Here is a 27,804-nt window from a genome sequence, read left to right on the forward strand (position 1 = left end):
GTGGACGGAAACCGCAGGAATGTGCTAGATCAAAATGCCAGAATTAATTTGAGGAAAAGGACCTCTTGGGCACTTGGGACGTAGCATAGAGTAACCTCTAGAACTGCATGCACTGTATGGTCGTAGACTATTTAATTACGCTCTAGCTAGCGTCTAGCCTAGCCACCAAAAGATGGTGGAGCCGGCTGCCGGTGCATGGATGGTTGCCGGAGCACACACGGCACAAGGGCGGCGTCGCCAAGGTCAGACAATGGGCCATGCACGGCTCACCTGCCTCTCGGTCGTTGATCGTTTATGCTTGGAGGATTATTCCGACAATCTCGTTCAGTGGATGTTTCTAGTAACGGAGGAGCTAGCATGCAGATCATCCTGATGTGCCGAAACAGGAGAGAAGCAGCTAGTCCACACTTCACGACGCATTCGTTGATCCTGATCCTGATGATCCGGCGAGCTCCAGATTCACAAAAGCTGGGGACCTAGGGTGCTGATACGCGCGTGTTGAAGCTCCTCTACCTGCTGCTGGCACAGAATATGCGTAGTTGGATGCCCTGTACGGCCGTGTCAATTTTGAAGACTGCACAAGTCCTCTGGTCAGCCTGTTCGGTTGGCTGGTTCGTATCGTTGCTGGTTCGTGAAGAAGTAGATGTAATCCGATCTGCTGCTGCGATGTGATTCGTCTTCGCCTCATCTGACATGTGAACGCCGGCTTTCTGAAGAGGTGTGTAGATTTTCAGGAAACGGAAAAAAGGCAGCTCCAGGCTTTCCGAGCATGCATGATGCATGGGTTATCCTTTGCTTAATTCTGCAGCTATCCTTTACCACCCCTATGCGTTTCCTTTGTTCTGCTTATTTTTTTTCCCCGGGAGGGTGAAGAATGTTGAAGTTACTGGAGTAATCAAGGGGGGCAGTAATATTCGATCCCATTTCAGTTTGCCGCCCCCCTCCACTCCAGTTGTCGTTGACTGGTCGTGGTACTGGTGGAGCAGAAGCGGCAGTAGCAGGCCACGAGCGCGCCTCCGAGAAGATATAATAACAATCTGGACTGGGCCAGAATTCTTCCTTTTTTCTGAATGGTCAGTGGCCTAGAATTTCTTGAAATGGGCCACAATGTCTGTACTTTCTCTTTTAAGTATTTGGCCTGTTTATCTTTTCTTTCCCTGTAAACTATATATGAGATTCAACCGTCACTGTACTTACTCACCAATCACCATACATACATACTGCTCTTCGTCAGCGGAGATACCCTAGAATCAATGTTGTCATGTTGATGGAGGCTTTTTTCTTGGTCCGGAAGGGCAGCGACCTGTGTCATTATCAGAAATGGCAGGTAGTACTGGATTCAGGTTCTTTGCTGAGTGTCTGAGGCATTCGGCAAAGGCTAAATTACACTCGGCAAAGCCTTTGCCGAGTACGGCACTCGGCAAAGAACACACGGTAAAAAATTGATCGGTAAAGTTCGCTTTGCCGAGTGTCTTTTATCGGACACTCGGCAAAGAAAAGCGACCGTCACGACGCCGGCCTCATTGACGGTCGCTTTGCCGAGTGCCAACCCTGCAGGCACTCGGCAAAGATTTTTTTTTTTAAAAAAATTCTTTGTCGAGTGCCCTCTATTCGGCCCTTGGCAAAGATGTTTTTTTTCCCTAAAAATTCTTTGCCGAGTGCCCCCTGGCCTGCGCTCGGCAAAGTTTGATTTTTTTTAAAAAAAAATTCTTTGCCGAGTACCATGGTCATGGCACTCGGCAAATCTGAAAAATGATTTTCCGAGCGCCCATTTTTCAGTTTTGCCGAGTGATGTGACCATGACACTCGGTAACGGGGTCCTTTGCCGAGTGCAGCACTCGGTAAAGTGACCCAAAACGGCAATTTTTATTTTTTATTTACGTTCCATCATGACAAATAAATTCATACAAACATATATCACATATATATCTCATCCATCACATATATATCTCATTCATCACATATATATCTCATCCATCCACACATCCATCCACACATATCACATCCATCACAATATATATCACATATATAATAATAAGTGATCAAGTCCATGCAAATAAATCCATAAGTCCATCAAAGTCCACAAGTGCATCAAAAGTATATCACAAGTTCATCACCAAGTGAACAACAAATGAAAAAAATACATGTATTAGAAATCGAGTTCACGGACCTATGACGGTCGCCCGCCATCTTTGTTCAATCACTTGCAATAAAAAAGGAAAACAAGACGTAATTAGAAATAGGTGCAAAAATGAACAAAACATAATTACAAAAAACATAGTAATACATGCATTAGAAATATATGCAAAAATAAACAAAACATAATTACAAAAAACATAGTATTACATGTATTAGAAATAATCTTCATGATTGAGATTAGCTGGATCATAGGTCTCGTCATCACTATCAACATTGTCCAACTCATCAACACAATCCGAAGGAGGAATATTGTCTTCATTGTCATTGCCTAAACATAATCGCTCAAGCATTTGTATGTCCTTCAGATTTCGCACCTCATCTCCAGCGTCCTCGTCATATGTATCATCGAGCAAAGTAACCATCAATTGCATCTACATGGTGTTCCTACTGTCTAATAGGTGAGGATAGGTCCTAATCCCACCCGCGAATACATAGATGAGGTTAGTCTCCATGCTCTACTCCTATCCGAGACAGAATTTCGGCAGCACCTCCTCGTTGTTCTTCAAATACACATTCTGTCAAAGAAGAGTGCGTATCTGGAGAACAACAGGAAGGTAATGCCGAAACTCTATCTCGGATCTGAATAGACCATGAAAACTAACCCATCTATGCATCCACGGGCTGTTCAAAAAACGTGGATAATCCAAAACAGATACGGTCGTAGATATGCAAAGATCTACATACGTCCAACCGTATCTCTTTCGAACAGGACACGCCTAACTGGGTTACGCGATCTACGACCATGATACGGAAAGAGGGGTTATACCTAGGGTGGCAGTGGAGTTAGGCTAGCGGGGACGTGGCGGGTCGGTGCACTGGTGAGGCGATGCGGTGCAGGCAGACCCACAGTGGTGAGAAAGACGATCGGGGTCACCGAGATACTCCAGCTCGGCTACGACGGCTCTTCGCTGCAAAAAAAAGAACAAAATACTATCTCAGTTCAAAATTTCGGTAGAACCTCACCTGCACGGTGAGATATCCAAAACCTTCAAAAAACATACGGCACGATGACCGACAACCACATATACATATGCATTCAATTCAACATATCATTGCCAAGTCACATTCATCCACCACCACCGTCGCCACCGCCGCCACTCTACTCTTCTACTACTACACCACCACCACCATCACCACTCTACTCTTGTACTACTACAACCACCACCACCACCACCACCACCTATTACTACTACTACCACCACAACCACCTACTGTACTACTACTACCACCACCACAACCACCTACTACTACTACTCTATCGAACTCTACTTCTACTAAAACATACTACCACTGCTACTCTACTACTCACCTATGGTGTCGGGGGCTAGGAGGACGTTGGGGTCGGCCGAGGCGCGCCGGGGATAGGGAAAGGATGGCCGCGGCGGTTGGGGGCGCGTCGAGGATGGCCAGGGTCATGCCGAGAGGGCTGGGGCGGCGCTGCCGTGGGCCGGGCGCGGGCCGTGGGGTTGGAGCGGCGAGCGTGGGGCGGCGGGCGCCGGTGGGCCATGGTGTTCGGGGCGGCCGGCGGAGGCGCACCGGTGTGGGCGGGCCAGCGGCGAAGGTGGTGGGGGCACGCTGGCTGGGCCGCGCCGCCATGCGTGGGTGGTGGAGCGGCGGGGGCACGTCGGCGGGGTAGGGCGGGCGAGGGCTCATCGGTGGGCGGGACAGGCGAAGGCGATGGGGGCACGCCGGCGGGGGCGGGCCGCTGTGCGAGGGCGGGGCGGGGCGGGACGGCGATGCGCGTGTGTGCGTGTGTGTGTGTGGGAGGGAGGGAGCTAACAGTTGGCTGATTTGAGTGTGGATGGGACGTTTGCCGAGTGGCCTGATCTGGCACTCGACAAAGGACTAGGGCTGCCGGTTTGCCGAGTGCCAGATCGAGGCACTCGGCAAACGTGTTTCCTTTTTTTTGAAATCTAAACCCTAAACCGCACTGCATCGTATTTTTTTTTAAAAAAATACCACTTTGCCGAGTGCCGGGCGGAGAGGCACTCGGCAAACATTTTAAAAAAAATTTGGCACGCTCTTTGCCGAGTGTCCCCACGGACACTCGGCAAAGGGAACACTTTGCCGAGTGCCTGGCATCCGGCACTCGGCAAAGAGCATGTTTGCCGAGTGTCAAAAGATGACACTCGACAAACCAATTTTTTTTTTGTATTTTGACCTCCAAACTTTTTCTATAGTCCTCTTATAGTACTTGGTACTCCATGTCGAAATTTGGTACATTTCCTAAACTATTTGCTATATTTAGTTAATTTATTTCATTTAATTGAATTTTTTCGGAAAATGCAAATTTGAACTGCACGTGCATCGAATAATGGAATTTAATGATTCAAAAAATGATATTCATGGTATTGAGTGTAGTGTGAGGCCGTATCTAGGAACGGACCCAAAATTTCAAACATCTTATTCATGAAACATGACCGAGAACTTGCGGACGAATTGTTTTTAAATTCTATAAAATGCAAACAAAGTCCAAAAATCATGAAACTTATCGAGATGTCGTGATATCGTATATGGAGGATGTGATAAAAATTTAAGAAGGTTTGGTGCACGTTATCATGAATGATGCTTACAAACTAGGACATCTCAGATTTGCCGAGTGTCTGGCTTTGCCGAGTGCTTGACACTCGGCAAAGCCTTCTTTGCCGAGTGTATATCATTGCCGAGTGCGGCACTCGGCAAAATAGCTCTTGGCCGAGTGCCCGACTTTTAGCCATCGGCAAAGAAAGTTGCACTCGACAAAGGATCTGTTTCCCATAGTGAGGGGGCCTCTCTGTGCTAATGAGTTGGTGGTTTCTAACTCATTGCAAAGATGTTGAAGGAGCAGATATATAGATCGTGATTTCATACTCTAGACAAACTATGCCCCGACCGTAGAGAAACTCAACTCGATCGTGTGCTAATAGGAGTAGAAATCACTAGTAGGATGCCCGTTAAGAGAGTTCGACTGGTAGCCTAATGAAAAGTTCTAAAGGCTAGGGGTGAATAGCCTATTAAAATTTTGTACAACAACACTTAACAAACCGGTTAGATAAATATGAGGCGAAGCAAGTGTTGCTCTAGCCTATTAAAAATACAAGCCACCTACCACAATTCTAGTTTATATAGTCTCTATCCACATAATGACTATGTCACTACACTAAGTTAGTGTGTTCTCAGAGGCTAACTAAAGAGCCACACTAACTAAACTAACAAGCTCTCACGACTAGCTACACTAAAGAGCTTGACAACTAGTTTGCGGTAATGTAAAAAGAGAGAGCAAGATGAATATACCGCCGAGTCGAGGAATGAACCAATAAAACACAAGAATGAATACCAATGAAGACCAATCAACTCAGAATCAAATAATGACACAATGATTTTTTACCGAGGTTCACTTGCTTGCCGGCAAGCTAGTCCTTGTTATGGCGATTCACTCACTTGGAGGTTCACGCGCTACTTGGCATCATACGGCAAACCATTAATAGGGTGCCGCACAACCAACATAAGATGAGGATCACATAAGCCACAAGCAATCCACTAAAGTACCTTTTGGCTCTCCACTGGGGAAATGTCAAGAACCCCTCACAATCATCACGATCGGAGCTAGAGACAATCACCAACCTCCGCTCGATAATCCTCGCTGCTCCAAGCCATCTAGGTAGCGGCAACCACCAAGAGTAACAAGCAAATCCCACAATGAAACATGAACACCAAGTGCCTCTAGATACAAACACTCAAGCAATGCACTTGGATTCACTCCCAATCTCACAAAGATGTTGAATCTATGATGGAGATAAGTAGGAGGGCTTTGGCTAAGCTTACAAGGTTGCTATGTCAATGCAAATGATCAAAAGAGTGAGCTAGAGCCGGCAATGGGGCTTAAATAGAAGCCCCCATGAAATAGAGCTGTTGTACCCCTTTACTGGGCATAACTCGGGGTGACCGGACGCTCCGGTCAGATTGACCGGACGCACCCTGCTAGCGTCCGGTCAACGAATGGCTGCCACATCATCCCTCTCTTCAAATACTGAGCGCCCAATCCCAACAGTCAAGTGATGACCGAACACAGCATAGTGCCCTGACCAGACGCAGGACCCCAGCATCCGATCACTTCTAGTAAGCCTCCACTCATGACTGGACGCGTTCGATCATGCCTAGCCAGACTCACCCAGCGTTCAGTCACTCATTGTCTCCTCTATGCGCTGTCACATCAGCAGGACCGAACACACCCCCACCGGTGTCTGGTCATGAAGTGACCCAGCATCGGGTCGAAGACCGACTTCTACATCTTCACGGCTTCCACTGACTAGACGCACCGGTCCAGTTGAGGCCAGCATCCGGTGCACTCTATGAAATACTGTCTTTTCTGTATAGGGCACCGGTGAAGTTTCTTACCTTTGCTCAAATATGTCAACCACCAAGTGTATCACCTTGTGCACATGTGTGTTAGCATGTTTTCACAAACATTTTCAAGGGTGTTAGCACTCCACTAGATCCTAAATGCATATGCAATGAGTTAGAGCATCTAGTGGCACTTTGATAACTGTATTTCGATATGAGTTTCACCCCTCTTAATAGTACAGCTATTAAACATAAATGTGATCACACTAGCTAAGTGTCTTGATCACCAAAACAAAATGACTCCTACCACTTATACCTTTACGTTGAGCCTTTTGTTTTTCTCTTTCTTTTTTTTCAAGTCCAAGCACTTGATCATCGCCATGGCATCACCGTCATCATGTCATGATCTTCATTTGCTTCACCACTTGGAATGTGTTACCTATCTCATGAACACTTTGATAAACTAGGTTAGCACTTAGGGTTTTATTAATTCACCAAAACCAAACTAGAGCTTTCACTTAAGTTGGGCCAAAGTTGAGAGTCGGCTCCTGGGTAGCCCTAGTTGGGCCAAAGTTGGGAGAGGTCAAAGTAAGATCATGCGTGAGCTAACACAACTATATCTATATATCTAGAGCGCTCTCAACGGGCAACTCGAGGGTGACCACGCCGGTGTCTGAGCACGCACCCCCTTCCCGGCCTCCTCTTCGGTCGCCGTTGTCACCCTCCGGCATGTGGCGGTGGTGGCCAGTGGCGGTCCCAAAAAGCGGTGCCTATTCATACTTCCTCCTCCCTCCGCCTCACTCCTCCACCTCCCCCTCCACCCTCTTCACCTCCGACGGCGTGCGACAGCGGTTTGTCGTCCGGTGGCGCTCGCCCCTTCTCGTCGACGACTGGCGGTGTTTCACCCAGGCGGCCGATGGCGGTGCCTAGGCCACGCGCCTATGCACCGGTGCCCGAATTTGCTCCTCTACGATGGTTGGCTATGGCCAGGCCGGTCGGCAATGGTGGTCGGGGCTTGCGACTGCTAGCCACCGGCGGCCAGATCTGGTGGCCGAGAATCTTGTGGTCAGCTGGATGCTAGGCTGCGGCCATCATCTGGTGGCTGGTTCTAGACGGTCGGTGCCTAGATGCGCCCTACCTCGACTCTACCACGCCCTACAGTGTCTCTACTTGTGGGGCCACAGCTGGCTGCTACTCTCCTATGGCTGGCCAAATCTGCCTGTAGGCCAACCTATAGCCCGCCTAGTGTGGTTGGATGGCGCTGTGGTGGCCAGAGTGTGGTGCTCGTGGGTCTCTCGATGATGCGACGGTGGTTGCACGGGTTCTGGGCAAAAAGCTCAGCCCAACTTTGGCCAAGCGGATGATGGTGATGCCTTAGGCACCACATACCTCCTTGTTTGCGTCATTGTTGAACCCATGCTTCTGCGTCGTCATTGTCAGATTCTAGGCGTAAGCCTTGCCTTAGAAGCTTCTAAGGCAAGTGTCGATGGCGTCTAGGGTGCTACCCTTGGGCGTCACCTCCTTCTTGAAGGCGTCACTGAAGAATCAACTATGGCTCATTGCTTTTCCCTCATGTGGTCGCTGTCATCCGTGGTTGCTGCCGAGCCGTTGGATTCTAGTGGACCTCCTCATTGTGCCTGTGTGTGCCTTAATTCTACTTGCTTTGGTCTGTCTTGCAGCTCTTTACATTGCTGTCGTCATCTATCGTTCTCGAGCTAATGCTTTGCTGCTGTTGTTGCTGGTCTCCTCTCTAGCAGATGCTTTTGCTGCCGAGGGTGTCATGGTCGCTCCCCTCTACGGACGCTTTGCCATAGGAGATGTCTTTGTTTCTTCCTCGGCGGATAGTTATTGGTCATCGATGGAACCCTTGGCGGATGCTTTGCCACTGTTGGCTCTTTGGTCCCTTCTCTGGTAGATGCTTTGTTACCGAGAGCGTCTAGGCCCACTTCTTGGCTGATGCTTGGCTGCCATGTCGCTTGGTCTTCACTGGCAGATGCTTTGCCGCTGTTGCTATTGGATGTTGATGTGTCTTCTCTTGGTGGATGCTTTGCCACCACGGCTTTGTCTTTGTTGTGGGCAACCTTAGCATTGATTACTTTTATTGCAGGCACAGTTGTAGGTCTAGGGTGTTGAGGGTAGTTGCTCTTTCTTCTATCTTTTTATTGTTCCTATGTTTATTCTAGGTCACGCACTACTGTCTTAGTGGTTTGTAATCTATGCTATAAGGGTTCTCTCATAGCTGACTTGTAATTCACTTCTCTTAATGAAAAACGAGCTATATCCCCTGATCGAGAAAAAAAATTCTACATATCTCTTATGATCTTAAATCCCACTAGCTTATATCTCAACATACAAGCTGTCCATCTCAACAATATACTATCACATGTAATTAAAACCAATTAGCAATCCAATTGTAATGTCCATGCCAGCGAGACATATAAGCATTCTGTTGTCCATGTCAACTTGACATACAATTTCCTAATTCGTAATTCGTGCAGCATCGCGCGGGTTATGCTCTCCTAAACTACAGTGCTGCGTGCATTTCCTTTCATCAGTGTTCCAGAGTGTATCAAGCCCTAGTTTGTAATGACTCTTAAGTGGTTTGTTTTAATAAAGCTCTCGTTTGAAGAAAGGTAACACGTGTCGCGAATTTATAATGGGTGGCTATATGTATTCCATGAGGCACAACTGGAGACAGCCTCTTTGCTGAGGGCCTTAGGCCCTCGGCAAAGGCCCATTAACCCTCGGTAAAGGCTTTGCCGAGGGCCGCCCTCGGCAAAGAGCTCTCGGGGAATTTTGAGTCGGCGAAGAGGGTCTTTGCCGAGGGCTGGAGCGGCACTCGGCAAATAATTTTTTTTTGAAAAATCTTTGCCGAGGGCCTCCAAGCATGGCCCTCGGCAAAGAAATATGCAGAATTTTTCCAAAAAATCTTTGCCGAGGGCAATGGGACGGCCCTCGGCAAAGAATTATTCTTTTTTTTGAAAACTCTTTGCCGAGGGCTTCCACGCAGGCCCTCGGCAAAGAAATTTTATTTTTTTTAAAAAAAGTCTTTGCCGAGGGCCTCCAACCATGGCCCTCGGCAAAGAAATGTTGCAGAAATTTTATTTTTTTTAAAAAAAAATCTTTGCCGAGGGCAATGGGACGGCCCTCGGCAAAGGACCCTTCTTTGCCGAGGGCCTTGGTCGTTGCCCTCGGCAAAGAGGCAAAAATTTAATTTTTTTTTATTTTTTGCATTCCATCGACACAAGCATTTCATATATATATCACACAGAACTCATTTTCTCACAATATATCACAACCATAATTGTGAACCACAAATCACAATATATTACAACGATAAGTCACATGTTCATCATCATTCATATGTTTATTACGACAAGTTAATGAAATCCAAGCACAAGTCAGAACCATAAACCACAAATATTACAATAAAGTCAAACCACATCATCTAGCACTAGTCCTCATCAAGGTAGCCTATGAGATGGTGGTGAAGGAAAGGCGGGATCAACCGGTGACGCACTACCGAGATGATTGGAACCCGCGGACAGAGGCTGCACAAAGGAGCAGAGATTGCATGTGTGAGTAATCCGGGAAAACAGTATTGGAACTTAGAGATTGCATCTAATAATCTAGGAATACAAAAAGATTAGACTCAATTGAAAATTTTGGCAGCACCTCCCCTGCACAGGGAGGTTTCCAAAACCTACAAGAAACAACGGCACGAACGCCGACATCCACAACGGCACGAACGCCGACATCCACAATGGCACGAAGGCCGACATACATGCAAAGCACAAGCGAAAAGTGAACTTTCATACTTACAGGAGTAGCTGTAGGAGTAGGAGGTGGAGGAGCTGAAAACTACACAGGTACACCCGATGCTTGCCCAAGACTTTGCATAATCACCATCATCTCCGCCATCTGCTTCTGCGCGGCCTCGAACGTGACCTGCTGGGCCTGTAGCTGTGCGGTTAGTTCTGCATTCTGCTCTTGACTTTGCCTTTTTGTTTCTTCCAGCTCGGCCTGCAATATTTCACTCCAATGTATCAGTAATGCAAATCTAATTTAGGTGTATAAATATCAATGTACGCCGAGTAAAATAGGAATTACCTGGAGTGTCTGGACCTGCTGCAGTGCTGGAGAAGGTCGTGAGCGTATGGGCTGGCTGGAGCTCATGCTCCGTGCTCGGATAGCATCGAGGGAGGGAACAGTGGTGGAGTCGATGGTGCTGCCTGCAATCCACAGCCGCCCATGCTTCTTGCCTCCTCTGAGCCTCATGATTATCTCTGCATCAATGGGCTTAGTGCGCACATTGTAATCTTCCCCATAGATCTCCCTTACCGAGGATGTGTACTCTTGGACTTTAGTATACACGTTCAGATCGGAGTACACCTAGGGTGGGGCAGTCGGGTCGAAGGAGACAGAGGATGACGCCCTACCCATGTGGGACATAGCCCACGCAGAGAACTCTGAGACCTCCTCGCCCGGGTGCGTAGCCTCCTGCAAGAAAGACGGGAAGATGGTGAAAAATCAAGCAGAATTGAGCATCAAAATAAATGAAAGAAATCACTTGCGTATACTTATTTGTATCAGGGGAGGTTGCGGCTGCCTTAATGGTGAGTTGGACCTTGCCTCATCAGACGTTATTCCCGCTGCCTCTCGTGCGTGTCAACAAAGTCCTGTGATAACCACTTGTCCATGATCATGGCCCAGCACTCGGGATACGATCGGCATCACCAGGGAATCACCTACAAGTCATCGAGTATTTGACATATAAGAAGATGAAATTGAACATACTTAATATCAAAATGAATCATTATGAATGTTATTCGCCTACCTCAAGGTACTGGTCCCAGGTCAGCGTAATCAGTCTTGCTTGAGGCTTGGGGAGGGACTGCTTAAGTACCGACCTGTAGTAGTCTATGTAGGCTTGGACGCGCCCATGGTGGTGCATCTCGGTGATGTACTTCATACAAGCTGCAACAGCCACCCGATCCGCTAGGGCCTCAAGTCCTTCTTCAGCCTTGAAAATTTTTTGCATACAAAATCGATGTATCCATTCATTATTTCAATAAAACATTTAACCAATGAATGAGTTGTATTAAGCAATGTTATGCAAGAGAAACGTACCCAAAACTCCACCAATACCCGCTCCTGCTTGTTGCGGTAAGTGTCATCCATGACCAGCGTGTACCTGTCCCAGTTGGAGGTCGGCTCCCGCACCACCGGCTCTTCGGACAGTTGCACAATGCCGGGGTACCATTTCCTGCACAAAACACCAAGGATGCTCGTGGGGGTGCGTGCTGAAGTACCTGACAAAACCAACCAGGCTCTGCACAAGTGATTAAGAAAATTTATCAGTTTCTCTTATGATTTCCAACATATCTTATGAAGTAATTGTGATAACATCTATAGTTACTTACCTCTTTGCCATAGGCTGAATCACTGGGCGGTTATGAGGAAGCAAAACCAGAAGGAGGCTCATGGGACCTCGCTCGTAGGGAGTTCGGGTAGCGGTACCCCCTCCATCACCCTCGAGCCCCTCGCCTCCCTCGCCCTCGAGCGCCTCGCCTACCTCGCCCATCTACTGACCCCTCTCGTCCTCCGACGAGGACATGGCCATGGCCGTCACGTGCTCCTCCTCTAGCACCTTGTCATGTGGTGAGGGAGGAGACCGCTGCCTCCTACGGCTGCTGCCCCTGGTCCTCCTCTCGTCACCTCCTGCGGATGCTGCCCCGGACAACGACCCCTCACCTCGAAGGAGAGGGCGGTCTCTCCCATAAACCGAGGGCGTGTCACGGCGTGGACGTCTGCTTGCCATCTTTGTTCAATCACCTGCAATCACAATGAATGAATAAGACTAATTAGTATATATATTAGAAATAGATTCAAAATATATAAACAAAACACAAATTAAAAAACATAGTATTACATGTATTAGGAATAATCTTTATGATTGGGATCATAGGTCTCATCATCACTGTCAAAATGGGCAACACTATCCGAAGGTTCTATGTTGTCATCGTAGTCATTGCCTAGAAGTAATCGCTCAAGCATCGCTATGTCCTTGGCATTTACCACCACATCTCCATCGACCTCGCCATCAACCATTTTGTTGTCTACTTCCATTTCGATTGCTTCGGGTAAGACTATCTCAAACGTGCCTGGTAGCCCATCTTCTTGATAGAACTGTCCATCATATGTGTTTGCGTTGAAGTTGTAATCATCATCATTTGGGGCAGGTAGTTTACCATGTGGAGATACCCGGTGCACAATAGCCCAACCCTTAAGATCCTCTTTGTCTTGGTTAGCGTATCGAGTATAATACACCTGCACGGCCTGTTGAGCCACAATGTAGACATCTTTTCTAGGATAGATGGAATCTTCTCGAATCTTGACTAGCCCAAGATGAGGGGTTCGTCTCATTGATCGAGGATTAAACTAGTGGCATTTGAACATGATAGGTTTAAGAGGTTTGTCTCCATAAAATGAGAGTTCATAGATTTCCTCAACTCTACCATGATAGTCGAGGCCATCAGTGCTAGGTGTACAAACTCCGCTATTTGTGGTTTTTCGTTTGGGCTGAATCTGCTTGTAACTTGCTGTGTGGAAGCGATATCCGTTCACGTCATAGCCGGTAAATGACTTCACCCTAACGTCATAGCCGTTTGCAACCTGTTTCAACTCATCACTCATGGACGAACCGGTCTGGCCCTGCAAGGTGAAGCATGATAGATCGTTATATTAATCAAACGTACGATCACCTTGGACGATCGAACGTACAAGCTAAATTGGACATTACCTTTTGTTTGAACCAAGAAATGAAATCAGGCCTCCCCACTCCCGCACCCCGCGAAACAAGGGTGTCTTATTCATACGAGGTAGGATCCCTTGATTGATGCCAGAATTCACGAACAAATTCCCTGTCCGAACGAGAATCAACGGGGTTGGATGCATAATAGTGACAGCGTATTGAAACAAGTTTGTTGAGAACTTACTTGATGAACAACTGCACCTCGGTAAGGTTATTCAACACATATAGCATGATACTACGCCACTCTTCATTTCCTAATAGCTTCAGGGTTGATCCACTTGCGCTGTCGAGTTGGCCTTGGAAAAGGCTGAGGGTCGATTCATTTTCGCCAGCATTGTAATGAGGGAGTGGATTATGATTGCTAGGAAGGTTCGGCTTGTAGTATTGCGTTGTGAAGTTTGCCACCTCCTCCCGAAGGCATGCCTCTGCAATGGAAGCCTTAATTCTGGCTTTATTTGTACATTTTTTGCGAAGACTCTTTAGACATCTCTCGATTAGATAGCACCAACGGGCCTGCATGGGCCCCCCCAAACGTGCCTCGGACAGGAGGTGCACAATCAGATGCTGCATCGGCAAGAAGAAGCCGGGTGGAAAGATCTTCTTCAGCTTACAGAGCAACATAGGTGCCGCTTTTTCCAACTCCTGAGCGACGGTCCGAGATATCTCCTTGGCACAAAGCTGGTGAAAGAAAAAGCTCAACTCTGCTAGCACTAGCCAAACATGCTCAGGGACATAGCCTCGAACCATCGCCGAAAGAAGCCGCTCAATCCATATGTGGTAGTCATGACTCTTCATCCCGTTGACTCGCAGAGTGCCTAAGTTCATTCCCTGCTAAGATTCGTTGCATATCCATCTGGGAACATTAACGTCTGGATCCATTTTAGTACTTCCCTCCTTTGATCAATTTGCAAGACGAAATTGACCTTAGGCCTTTTCCAGTTCTTGCTTCGGACACTAGGAGGTTGCATCGCTTGATTCGGTCTATCGCACAACGTCGCTAGATCCACTCTAGCCTTAACGTTGTCCTTAGACTTGTCAGTGTCCATGAGAGTTCCCCAAAGTGCCTCGGCGATATTCTTTTAGTGTGCATTACATCAATATTATGTGGCAGAAGAAGGTCATCGAAATAGGGGAGCCTCGTTAAGCCGGACTTATGAGTCCACATATGTTCCTCACCATATCCCACAAAACCACGTTCTTCAGTGGGCACGAGAGCATCTATCTGAGCATGAACCTCGGCACCAGTCCTCAAGTGCGGTTTAGGGTCTATCACTTTGACACCTTTCGTAAAGCTCTTGATGTCTTCTCTGAATTCATGGTCTATAGGGAGGAACTGACGATGCTGGTCGAACGATGAATACTTGCCACCCTTCTTTAACCAAATGAACACCATAGCTTCCTTGCATATTAGGGCATGGGAACTTCCCATGAACACACCAGGCGGCAAATAACCCATATGCTAGGAAGTCATGCAGGGAGTAGTGGTACCAAACGTGTATTTTGAAGCTTGTCTTTGTAGCTCGGTCGTATGTCCATACCCCCTCCTCCTAAGTGTGGATCAATTCATCAATCACAGGCTCCATGAACACACCCATATTACTCCCCGGGTGTCCAAGAAATTATCAACAACAAGAATACGTTATGCCGTTGAAAAGAGATGTCGGGAGGGAGATTGAGGGGGATAACAAAAACGGGCCAGCATGTGTATGGGGTAGCCATCATTCCATAAGGATTGAACCCATCTGTTGCCAACGCGACACGTACATTACGGGCCTCAGCTATTTTGTCACGATGTTTGTCATTGAAGTACGTCCATGCTTCAGCATCAGACGGATGTACCATCTTCCCAGGATTGTACCGTTTGCCATATTTGTGCCATGTCATCTGTTTCGCGGATTCCTCGATCATGAATAGCCGTTGGATCCTCAGTAGGAAAGAAAGGTGCCGTAGCACTCTCGTGGGGATCGGAAGCTGCTTTTTTTGACCATCACCAGAGTCTACCTCCAGGTACCTGGAGGATTTACACTTTAGACAGTAATTTGTGTCCTTGTGTTCTTTCCTAAATAGGACGCACCCATTCGGACAAACATGTATCTTATCATACGGCATCTTAAGCATACGAAGGAGTTTCTCTGCCTCGTACAAGTTCGTCGGCAAAGTGTGCTTCTCCGGTAGCATGGTGTCAAACACGGCCAACATCTTATCGAAGCCTTCTCAACTCAGGTTTAATTCGGCCTTCAACCCCATTACGCAGTCCAACCGCATCCAGCTGAGAAATCGTTGTACGCTCGTGAACGGGTTTCTGTGCCGAGTGCAACATTTTGTAGAAGTCCTTTGTGGATTCCTCCATCTCCTCCTTCTCATGTCGTTCAGCGAAGTGAGCTTGGTGGGCGTCATCTAGCATGTCTGCTACCCTAGCATCATCATCAAAAGCCTCGAGGCGTGCTCTCACCACCTCCACTCTTATACGATCTGCTTCACCATGGTAGATCCACTGCTAGTAGCCAGGCGTATAACCATTGAACACAAGATGTCTACCCATGGTCTTCTCGTCTACCTTTCTCCTGTTGTCACATTTGCTGCAGGGACACCAAACTAGAGAATGTCCCTGCTCCTGGGCCAAATGCATGTTTCAAGAAACGATATGTCCCCTTCACCCATTCATAGTCATAGTCACTGCCGTTTCTCCAGCCCGTGTACATCCACTGACGGTCCTCCATCCTTTAACATTTACATCACAGAGTATTGTGACCATCAATTGCATCTACGCGGTGTTCCTAATGTCTAATAGGTGAGGATAGGTCCTAATCCCACCCACGGATGCGTAAATGAGGTCAGTTTCCTAGGCTCCGCTCCTCTCCGAGACAGAATTTCGGTAGCACCTCTCCGCTATTCTCCCGATACACGTCCTGCCAGGGAGAGTGTGTATCCGGAGAACAACAGGGAGGTGATGCCGAAACTCCGTCTCGGACCGGAGCGGACCATGGAAACAAACTTATCTACGCATCCGCGGGCTGTTCAAAAAACAGTGGACAATCCAAAACAGATACGGTCGCAGATATGCAAAGATCCGCATACCTACGGCCGTATCTCTTTCGGACGGAAGACGCCTAACTGGGTTACGCGCGGGCTACGACAGACATGCGGAAAAAGAGGTTATTTATACCTAGGGTGTCGGTGAAGTCAGGCTAGCGGGGCAGTGGCGAGTCGACAGCAGTGGCGAGGCGACGCAGTGCAGGCAGAACCGCGACGCCGACGAAGACGATTGGGGTCCTTCGGGTCCCCTCCGACGTGCTCTTCTCCTGCATAAAAAGGTAATAGGTTATTGTTTGTTCAAAATTTCGGCAGCACCTCCACATATGTCTGGGTTTTAGGCATCCGACGTCACAACTTGCACGAAACATTCTCAAATTTTTACCACAGCCTACACATGCGATAACATGACACCTCAATAAGTTTCATGACTTTTGGACTTCGTATGGATTTTATATAGTTTAAAAACACTTTTTGGACAAGTTCCTCGTCATGTTACGTGAAGAAGATGCCCGAAATTTGATGCGAGTTCATGGATAAAGACTCAACATACACCAAATACCATGAATAACATTTTTCGAATCATTAAATTGCATTATTCCATCCACCTGCAGTTCAAATTTAAAATATTTGAAAAAAATCAACGAAAAGAAATAAATTAGGAAAATATATAAAAAAGTCAAATTTGGCCCAAATTTTAAAATTGAGTTTTAAATAATGTATTATAGCACCACAAAAAAACTGGGTTCAAAAAACCAAAAAAAAATCTTTGCCGAGGGCCTAACCTGGCCCTCGGCAAAGAGGGTCTTTGCCGAGGGCTTGGCCAATGGCCCTCAGCAAAGAATATTTAAAAAATAATAAAAAATCTTTGCCGAGGGCCCTAGATCTGGGCCCTCGGCAAAGAATATTTAAAAAATAAATAAAAAATCTTTGCCGAGTGCCTGACGGCGGGCACTCGGCAAAGACTGGCCGCCGTGACCCGTCCAGCCATATTTGCCGGGGGCCAATTTGCCGAGGGCTAGGCCCTCGGCAAATATTTATTTTGCCAAGGGCCGGCCCTCGGCAAAGGCTTATTTGCCGAGGGCCTAGATTTGCCGAGGGCTTCTGAGGTTGGCCCTCGGCAAAGATCCCCTTTGCCGAGTACCCGAGATATAGCCCTCGGTAAAGAGGCCATCTCCAGTAGTGAGGGTCGTCTTCACTGAAAATTTTCGAAGGCGCGTGCCTGTCCATGGCCCGTGGATGCCATGTCAGCGGGTACATAATGTAATCACACACGGTACTCATCGTCCTCTTGCAGCTTGACCGTTGAATCGGCCTGCTCATTCGTCTAACACCGTTGCACCAGTAAGCACCTCTGCAGGACGACTTTTAAAACCCATGAGACAATACACTTAGTCAACAAGTCAGTGGTACTTACGCACTATAGTTTCCTTTGCTTTGTGGATAAGCTGGTGCAGATATATTCAACATATGTTTCGTCGCATTGCCGATAAGATACGGAACGATGTGTTATTTAGATTTTAATGACATGGACAAACTTAGTTAGGTGGAGCAGTGAACAATGACCAGTTAAGCTTCGCAAGTATAAAAATGATTTTAACGGGCGCCGTATTTGTTTTATAAGGATGGTTTACTTAGCAAACCGTTTGTAACTAGCTCCCTCCGAGAGCACTGAAGCTTATAAATCGTCCCCAAATATATATTTTAGGGGCAGTTCTAGTAAGAAAACCATCACTAAAAATATATCTATTTTCAAGGATGGTTAGCTTAAGAGAATCAGAATAGTTGCTTATGTCAACCGTATATGAAAATACATGATTTCTAGGGATGGTTGACTTAAGTTAACCACCCCAAGAAATCAATTTTCAAAGACCATCATAATGAATAAATAAAAATATCTCTTGAATCTACATATAAATGTTGATATAAGCTATCGTGAAAATAATTTAATATCCATAAGTATGCTATATATATTTTCAAATTACACACATCTATCATGGTGAAATTAAAAGTAAGAATAGTGTTATGTTCCATAGTGTAGACCAAGTAAACATGTATATATCAGGATAAATATTTAGTTTAATAGTTTATCAAACATAGAAAAATGTACCCTTATAGAAATGACATTGCAATTCACTTTAATTTATACACCCATGATAATAAATTGCAAAGTTATTATCTTAAATTAGTCTATACATTTGAACTGAATCATTTTTCCAGATTAATATTGGTAATTTAATTTTAAGCACTCTTTGTTTCATAAAATATATCTACTACACATATGATTCTATAATATAGCAAATTATTCAACATGTTGAGTATCATAGCGTAAGAACCAAGAGAGAGTAACCTAGGACCTATAATCTTTTTGAATCGAATAAAAAATGAAAATTTTAAATACAATAAGCACTAGAGTTTCAACTTCACATGTAGATACAAAAATACAGGAACTAAACTTAAAGTTGAAAACAAAACAATATATTCATTGTATCATAGAAAGGGATGCAATAAGAGATTATATAAATTAAACTTAGATATATCATACTAGAAAATAGAAAAAGATGTAAATCCTAGAAATTCTAACTCTAGGTCCTTAATGGAGCATCCATGTTAATCCTCATAAAGCTTGGTAGAAAAAATAATCCTAGAGATTCTCACCAAATTAAAATTAGAAACATCAGGCCTTCAATTCTTCAAACTCTAATCACCATTGATGATAACAACCATTGGCTCTATTCTATTTTACAAATAACTATCCAATTATGTGATTCTGTAAAGCAGCATAAGGTAACCCATTAATATGTGTTTAAATTACCCACTTATGCCATTAAAAAACACCATCTAAAGTAAAACTAAATTTGCATCTAATTATCCAAATGCTTATGACAGATAACATACGTAACCTCATAAATTTGCATCTAAAATACCACTTTGGCATTTTGAAGGTACATAACGAGGTGCCATGCAAATAGAAAAAGAAACTATGGTATGGAACTATATAAAGACTACAGAATTTTTATTTTGACTATTGTGTAAGAAAAGAAACAAAAAGAAAACATACAATTTAAAACAAGTAATTTTTTGGTAAGAGGTATAGTATTAAAAAATGCACGTGTTGATGGATTATAGTGAAAATTGATAGGCCACGCGCTGGATGCCAGCGGGCCAGCGGGGTTCATATTTTACTTCTACGTTACGTCGTTACCTACCGAACCGGTCCTCGTTCGTTCACTGTTCTGACCGTTGAAGAGTGGCTCATTGGACTGATGTCACCTGCACAGGTAGACACCTTGGCAACTGGCAAGAGATATATACTAGCAGTACGTACTTCTCCGGTTTCCTTAATTACTACTACTTGTAGTGAACACGAAGTCAATTTTCCTCCTTCTCGATTGTTGGCAGGTGAAGTGAAGATTCATCCGTGTTTCCAAGTACGTAGCTGCCACTTGCCCAAAGCCTTATTTAGAGACGAAGTTATTATTTGTAAATCGTTGCCCGCAAAAACGCGGGCGCGACGCTTCGACTCGACAGTGACACGCTTTGACGACGCGTAGCTACTCGCTTGCGTGGGGGATGAACTCTATAAAACCACCGCAACTGCTGCCTCTACTGCTCTCTTGCACTGCTTACTTTCGTGCTACGTACATACGTGGCTAGGCGAGCTGCTCAGCTAGTAGCGACGACGACGACGGAGCGCTGCGACGGCTGCGTGCGCGACAACGGCGACATGGGCGTCATCGGCGGCGGGAGGACGGAGGCGATCATGCGCGAGATCGCGAGCCTGCGCGCCCAGCGGGACGAGCTGGACAGCCGCATTCGCTTCTTCGAGTCCCAGCTCCGCGTCGGCGGCGCCGCGCCGGCGGCCACGCTTCCTCCCAGCTTGTCCACCAAGCTCGACGCCATGGGGTGGCACGCCGCCGCCGCCCAAGGGGGCGGCGGCCTGAGCCCCGACATGGTTAGACGCTACAGCCGCCACCTCCTCCTCCCGGACTTCGGCGTGCAAGGTTAGTCCAACCTGAAATTTGTTAAGTTATATTTCTACGATGATCGATCTATTGCCTTGCTTGCTCGTTCCCTGGTCGATCGATCGACAATTTGACATCAACACGTGAAGCTACTAGCTAGCTTGCATTGCGATGTGGGACCAGTGGGTACACAGAATAGAAAATGGGTTTTCTTCTTGTTTTTCTGAACAAAATGGCATGTATGGCAGGGCAACGGAGGCTCTCTCGGTCATCAGTCCTGGTGGTCGGAGCCGGAGGCTTGGGCTCGGCCGTATCATTGTACCTGGCTGCCTGTGGCGTTGGTAACTAATAAAAATGACCCAATGTTAATTTCTTTTTTAAAAGTTATTTTCTTTTTTACTACTAATCAGTGTAAGTAGTATAAATGTTCCCTCATACTAGTAGCTCAGTTTTGCCCGACTCTTTTTCCCTATTACTAATTTGATAATATCTATTTATTAGGCTCTCTAGGCATTGTTGATGGAGACGACGTTGAACTTGGCGACCTTCATCATCAGGTAACTGTGTGAGACGCACTGTACTTCGTCTATGTCTATGCTGTCGTTGTCATGTACGTTACCGCCTATGGTGGGCACGTATCGCGTGGACTACTAAATTCAGACTAAGTCAACAAGACAATAAATTGTTTGACAATTCCCACCATTGTTTTCTTATATAAGCAAAAATAAGTGCCATACTTTTTTTTCTCTCTTCTGCTTAGATTCTTTGTCTCTGTTTGCCTTCCTTTTCAGATCATACACGTAGAAGCATACGTTGGGCAGCCTAAGGTGAAATCGGCAGCAGCTGCTTGCCGGGCGTAAGTATACTACTGTAGTATTCTGACTTTCTGAGGGCCTGTTCGCTTAACTACTTTTCAGCCGAGTCAACCTATTTCAGCTTATTCTCCCTCACATAACACTATTGAATCAGCCGAAACCAGCCGGCTTATATACCAACCGAATCAGGATTAACTCCTCTTATATATGTGATCAATGACTCGATTTTTTTTTCTCTCTAAATCAGGATTAACTCCTCTGTCAACGTGTTGGAACATCATCTCAAACTGAAATCAGAAAATGCTTTGTATGTTGTGAAGCAGTATCCTTGAGAATGTGATATAAGAATTTAAATTCCCCACCTTTGTTATTGTTGTAAGCTTGTTTTCGATACTAAATGATCACAGATATGACATAGTTGTTGATGCAACAAACAGCGTTGCTAGTCGGTACATGCTTAGTGATTGCTGTGTCCTTCTCAGCAAGGTAACTAATAGTATGCTGTACTTTTGTTGGCAACAATACATATGTTACCTTAAATTGAAATCCACCTTCCCACCAAACAAACTTGACAGTTTAACATTTGGAGAGGTTCATACGTCTCGTTTAATTTGTTAATTTTAGCTATACTAAACAGCTGAATCTTTATCAGTTTTAATCTTTTCTCAAAGTAGTTTTTCACCTTGTGTGTGCTGATTTATTGCCATATACTCTTCAGCCTCTCGTATCCGGTTCAACAAGTGGTCTAGAAGGACAGGTAATTCTTGTTGTCTCAAAATGGCTTACATTTAACCTTAAGAAGTTAATGCTCACTTTGTGACACACTTTAAACTTTTAACAGTTGACGGTTTATAACCATAATGGAAGTCCATGTTACCGGTGTCATTTTCCAAACCCAACAGCATGCCAGAGTAGTTCTACTAATTGTACTCTTGGGGTTGGTAAGTTATAAAATTCTCTATATATAATACCCAATTAATTCCAAGATATATAATTCCAAGAATAGTTTTGGCTTTTCTAGGTACATAACTTTTGATATTTATTTAAATATACACTATATATGTCTAGATACATAATAAAACTTATGAATCTAGAAAAGTCAAAGCAACTTATAATTTAGAACGGAGGGAGTATAATTTAGGTGTTTCAATATTGAACTGCACTGTACCCTGTTAGTGGATCTATGTTGATTATTTTTGTTCTAGATAAAACACACATATTGCTGAGAGTTGCTTTAAGACGCTGATGTGTGAAACACATCCCTTTAAATGATATGCGTTGAGTACATTTATATGACCATATTGTCTATGCATGATCTAATAATTTCCCTTGTATTGTTCAGTTCCAGGAGTGATTGGCAGCCTACAAGCTCTTGAAACTATAAAGGTTGCAACTCGTGTTGGTGAACCCCTTTGTGGAAGAATGCTACTCTTTGATGCATTATCCTCCCGTTTTAAGACTGTATGTCACTACATTCTGTGCATTTACAGTTAATAAACCATGACTCGTCCTAATTTAGCGTGAACTACAATTGCTATTTGACTCATAAAGCTCATGCACTGTTGTCTACATTATTGTTATGCAGGTTAATAAGATTCATCAAAGGTCATCAACTTGCACAGTTTGTGGAGAGAATTCTAATTTGACTCAAGACACTTTTGTTATGTTTGATTATGATAGTTTCGCACAATCTACAAAGTCTAGCAAGGTAAACTACATTTTCTTTGTAAATAGCAATTAGCTATAATGACCACTTTCATTTAAGGTTAAGCAACAATACCAAGAACATATAATTTTTATCTTAGAAATTCCACAATCTATGTATCGTCACCAGTATCTGTTATACACACATATATAACATTTGTCATGCTCCGGCTAATTAATGTCACTAGCTCAAATGTAGAGTACCCAGCATTATTGTGGATCGAGCCACTATCAGATACAGTTTGACAAATTTGTGACCTGACATGTATGTAAACTACTACAATGCAGCCGACGGCAATCCAGAACCCGCTCCCGAAGAACGCCCGGATCACCTGCAGAGAATGCAAGGGGGTGTTCGACAGCGGCAGGGCTCACCCCTGCTGCTGGACGTGCGGCCGGTGCACCACTTCCAGATCGCCTCCATCGCCAACTCCGTGAACATCCCGCTGGACGAGCTGCAGGAGAGGCTTCCCCGGCTCAGGGACGCTCTGAGCGAGGTGGCGGACGTGTCGCACGGCAATCACGGCCCCCTGTACTTCGTCTGCCAGAGTGGCGATGACTCCCTGGCAGCCGTCGGCATCCTCCGGGAGAATGGGTTCCCTTACGCCAGTGCTATTGCCGGCGGCCTTGAGTGTTGGGCGCGAGAAGTTGATCCCGGTTTCCCTGTGTACTGGTGATTACTACTACCATAGACTGACTGGGCTGATGTAGGATAGTGACATAGTCTGTGGCTATCAGGGATGAAAACTGACGTGATTGGTTGCTCCGAGGCAGGTCATTAGGTATGAGGCCCTGTCCAGGATCTTCCTAGCCTAGATGAAACGGTTCACCCAGCTTTATTTGGTTGCAACTTTTGGGGACATACTGAAGGACAGTCATCTTGTTTGGTTGCGCCTATGGATTGTTCTGTGGTACGAACTGGTGCTCTCCTCCTTGTTTGGTTGGCCGCACGGCATAAGGTGCCAGCACCCGGGTAGCGTTTTGGTGAGGTTACCACCATTCTCAAGAGAACAAACAAGAATACAGGAAAACAAGGACGTTTTTACCTCAGTTCACCGAGCCTTGTTATTGACAATGACCTTAGAGCATCTAATGACATAATTAAACCATACAATAGTAAACCCATGTAACTGGGATTGATTGGTTGCCTGACTTAATTAAACCATACAGCAAAAGGTCAGCTGAAATGTCACAGTACCTCACAAGTTCACTGTCATTACATTTGTCATGGCAATTTGCAACCATCACAGGCAATTCGAAACCATGACAGGGACTTCTACCAATGCTTAGCAATGTAAAAGATAAGCACGAGCAACAGAAACGACTGAACCAAAGCAATAACCAATATAAATTGTTGTCTCTGCGTTCACCGTCGAGTTCTGCATACGCCGAAGCCCACCGAACACTGTCCCGGGTATCCCCATGATGGGTTGCCGATCATCAAACACCGACAGAATCCGATGGTGGTGGTCGCCTCGGTCGGTCAACCGAGGTCGAGCAGAAGGAAGAGGAGAGGGCACACCATAGGAATGGAGGAAGGAGAGGAGAGGCGCGGAATGGGGGCGGTAACCCTAGCCGCAGCCCGAGCACGCGTTTTTATCGCCCAGACGGCCTCATCTCTCAAGCGCCAAGCATCGCACCGTCCTGACTCGGGAGGAAAGTGGGAATCGAGAAGACGGAGACGTGCGGGATGGAGGAGGGCAGATTTATGAGAGGAAACAGGGGAAATAAACAAGTCGCAAGTGCACGGCGGGATGCAAGCTGCCCCGGTTCGGGCAACCAATCAGCCCCATAGCAATCCTCTTCAATCTATACATGTTGAGAAAGATTGAGGTGAAAAATTAGTTCAATTTCCACTCGACTCCATATACATTGGGAGGAGGGATTGAGGTTATCCAAATAATGCCTCAGGCTTTCTTTCCACGGTTCAATCCGTTGCTTCTTGCTTTGTTGCGCGCACTTGCACGGTTAATTTTCCCAGCCAGGGAAAGAGATCCCCAGACCCCAGCCTTTCTCGTGCTTTCAGAAAGGAAAGACGAAACTGGAGTTACAGAGTACTACCAAAACCGATTCCATTTCTGTCTCCCCAGGAAAAGTAGAAGGTGGCCTACTGGCCTCCAGTTCTGTTCCGAAGGACAGTGCTGGATTTTTTTTTCTTTTTACATTTGGACCTACTGCCCTCCTTTTTTTTTTCAGGAAATTGGGCCTACCATCCTTTGGCCCATAAGCGGTGGCAACTGCAAGAGAGTAGTGAACAGCCTGCCAAAATCAGAAGTAGTAGCATGAACACTAGTTGACATGGCGGCGACCCTTTTATGTGCTCCTGAAATGTTCAATATACAATTATGCATTTCCATATTATGACAGTTACATACAACTGATCCGGGGAGGTCCAGAGAACTCATCTGTTCTGTGCTCATCTACAGTAGTTTTGACTTGTGATTGCTCGTTGATTTAATTTGATTTGGGCTCCAGCAGAGCAGAGACAGTACCACGACCAACCATGTGACGACCCTGTCTCCTGCGAATCATTGTGCTAGCCAATCTCGCAAAAGCCGGGGCGCGGCGGGGTGCCAATGAGTGTGCATAGTAGTAACACACAGCACTGGCTAATAATAACAATATTTATTTATAATATCCTCCAAGCTTAGATTAGCATGCAAGATGATGCAACTTGGATGCAGTTCAGTTCAGGCTTCAACAGAGAGAAACGAACCCCAGCTTTTGCTCCAGAAGTTACGGTGGGCGTGGCGGGCTGGCGGCCAAAGCCCTGGCATTCGCGATTCGATTCATCGTCCCTGGGTGCCTGAATCTGTGTATGTTTGTCCAGGTTTGCATGTCAACAAAGCCTGGAAAGCTCAGGCTATGAGGCTATCTGCCTACCTACCTGCTGTGGGTTAAGTTGGTCACGCACACGACGAGCAGCGCGATGGAGTGGAAGCTGACGATATCCCGACCAAGAAACCTGCCGCGCCCGCGCGCATTGTTTTGTTTCAGTGCAGAATATTCATGCACGTTGGGGACAAACTCCTATACTATGTTAGAATAGAATGGTCGTTCTTGCCCACATTTCCGTGCTGTGGTAGCACTGGGCACCGAATAAAGTGGCGAAAATGCAGCGAATTGGCCAGAGGCCGACGTAGACTGCTACGTATCTAGTAGGAGATAAGAGAGATTGATCGGTGTCAATGTGACATGCGTGCGCTTATTATGATTTGGATTAGTTATTCCCTGCCGGATTCGTCTGCTTCGTGTACACCCTTTCCAACCTGCGATTTTATGCCGCGTCTTGATCATGGGAGCGACGCAAAATTAATAACGAAGTAGTAACCACAAACACCTGCTATCAAGGTTTGTGATCATGTACAATTTAGCTGCTAGCCTCATTTAGATTCGCTGTTAGCTATTTGAGAGGCCATCCGCTAAATGCCTGAGCCGAAGGTTTAAAACATTGGTCATATTCGCTTTGCTGAAAAGTCATGACTGAAAGTACTGTTCGCTGATTTGTTGTGAGAGAAAAACATTGTTCGTTCGCTGAAATAGTACGGCTCATAAGACAAGCGAACAGAGTCATTGCCCGCTATGGATATAAATAGGCTTTTGGACCATATAAATATTTTAGTTATTCTAATTAGATCTAAAAGACTTTGACCCTATTTGGATGGGGACTAAGACTAGTTGTTAGTTCGGAATAGGACTAGAACTAGTTGTTAGTTGGCTAATAGTTAGCGGGCTAGAAATTAGTCCTGTGTTGTTTGGATTCTAGGACTAATGGATAGTACTGTTTGCAGGCAAAGATATTTATATGTTCCCTTGCTTACTTGCACGCAAAGAGACTAGCAAGGGTGTTTCTGACTTTTTCAAGACTAGTTGCCCCTTTTAGTCCTGATGATTAGCTGGGTTTTGCCAACTAGTGTACTAGCAACTAGCCAGAGACTTAGCTAAAGATTAGTTCACCCATTAGCCTATTGGTTTGGGTCCTTATAGACTAAAAATTAGTCAACTAATAGTAGTTAGTTACATGGATTCAAACATGCCCTTATTCATGTATGCAAGTGGAGGAAGACTTGCTTAAATATGAAAGTCCCCCTCGATTTCACTAAGACACTGAGTCATGTATGGGTGAAGAGATGGAAACACTATAAGCATGTGCCCATTGGCATCAAGCACGTGGTACTTTGCTGCAAAATAATCCACTGAAATTTGGCATGTGATCTCTTCTTTTGCAGTTTTATATTTTTTAACCTGGCCTTTAGACCTACGAGTTGGAAACCTAATTAGGTTATATATTGATCACAAAATGAGATTGTGTGGGGTTGTTTTTCTATATATACAGCCTATCATCTGCTGTAAAAAATATATCTATTTGAGTTAGGATTTTGCCTCTTTTCTTTGCTACGTTACCATTATAGTCTCTCTATCCCGAGCATCTACGTGCACCGGTGTGTAGGTCTTCAGAACCTCTCGCCCTTATGATTCCCGCGAGAGAGGGCGAATAAGGGTCTTTTTTGGAACTAGGAAGTGCCTCGTGCAATTGCTCAATTTCTTTACCACGACTCATCTTCCACCCAAGCCAGGTGATGGCGTGTACCATCATCTTTATCGTCGACTAGTTCTCGCCAACGATATCGCTTCTCCACTACTATCCACGGTGAGTTCCTCTGTAAATGAGAAGTACGCACATCGTGATCCGATCTACTATTTGTGTATACCTACTGTTTGCGAAGTTGGTGTTTCATCTATCATGTTTATGAAATAAATGTGCTAGTACGTGATTTCGTCATGGTTTAAGTTCTCAAAAAAGTTCTGAAATTAATTTTGAAATTGACTAAGGGTCCGTTTGGACGTAGATATTGGAGACTCTGAAATTGAATTGGTACCATTACCAAATCAGGCAAGTATTGGAAATGGACTAAATACCAAATCTGTTGTTTAGATGTAGATGAATTTG

General features: G+C 45.5%; 1 protein-coding gene and 1 pseudogene across 1 annotated transcript; one reads left to right on the forward strand and one right to left on the reverse strand.

The window, feature by feature from the left end:
* Positions 1-3,091: 3,091 nt before the first annotated feature.
* Positions 3,092-3,852, reverse strand: LOC136495991 (vegetative cell wall protein gp1-like). Its single transcript, XM_066491751.1, has 2 exons — positions 3,509-3,852; positions 3,092-3,107 (listed from the first exon to the last, which is right to left on the reverse strand). Exons 1-2 carry the CDS (start codon positions 3,850-3,852, stop codon positions 3,092-3,094), a joined length of 360 nt encoding a protein of 119 aa, XP_066347848.1.
* Positions 3,853-20,008: 16,156 nt separating this feature from the next.
* LOC136497395 (adenylyltransferase and sulfurtransferase MOCS3-like) lies at positions 20,009-24,911 on the forward strand (annotated as a pseudogene).
* The last annotated feature ends 2,893 nt before the right edge of the window (positions 24,912-27,804 follow it).

The sequence above is a fragment of the Miscanthus floridulus genome, chromosome 12 (assembly GCF_019320115.1).
Source record: "Miscanthus floridulus cultivar M001 chromosome 12, ASM1932011v1, whole genome shotgun sequence".
NCBI lineage: Eukaryota > Viridiplantae > Streptophyta > Magnoliopsida > Poales > Poaceae > Miscanthus > Miscanthus floridulus.

Coding starts and splice junctions, on each gene's coding strand:
- LOC136495991 (XM_066491751.1), bottom strand. CDS start 3,852: ATGAGCCCTCGCCCGCCCTACCCCGCCGACGTGCCCCCGCCGCTCCAC.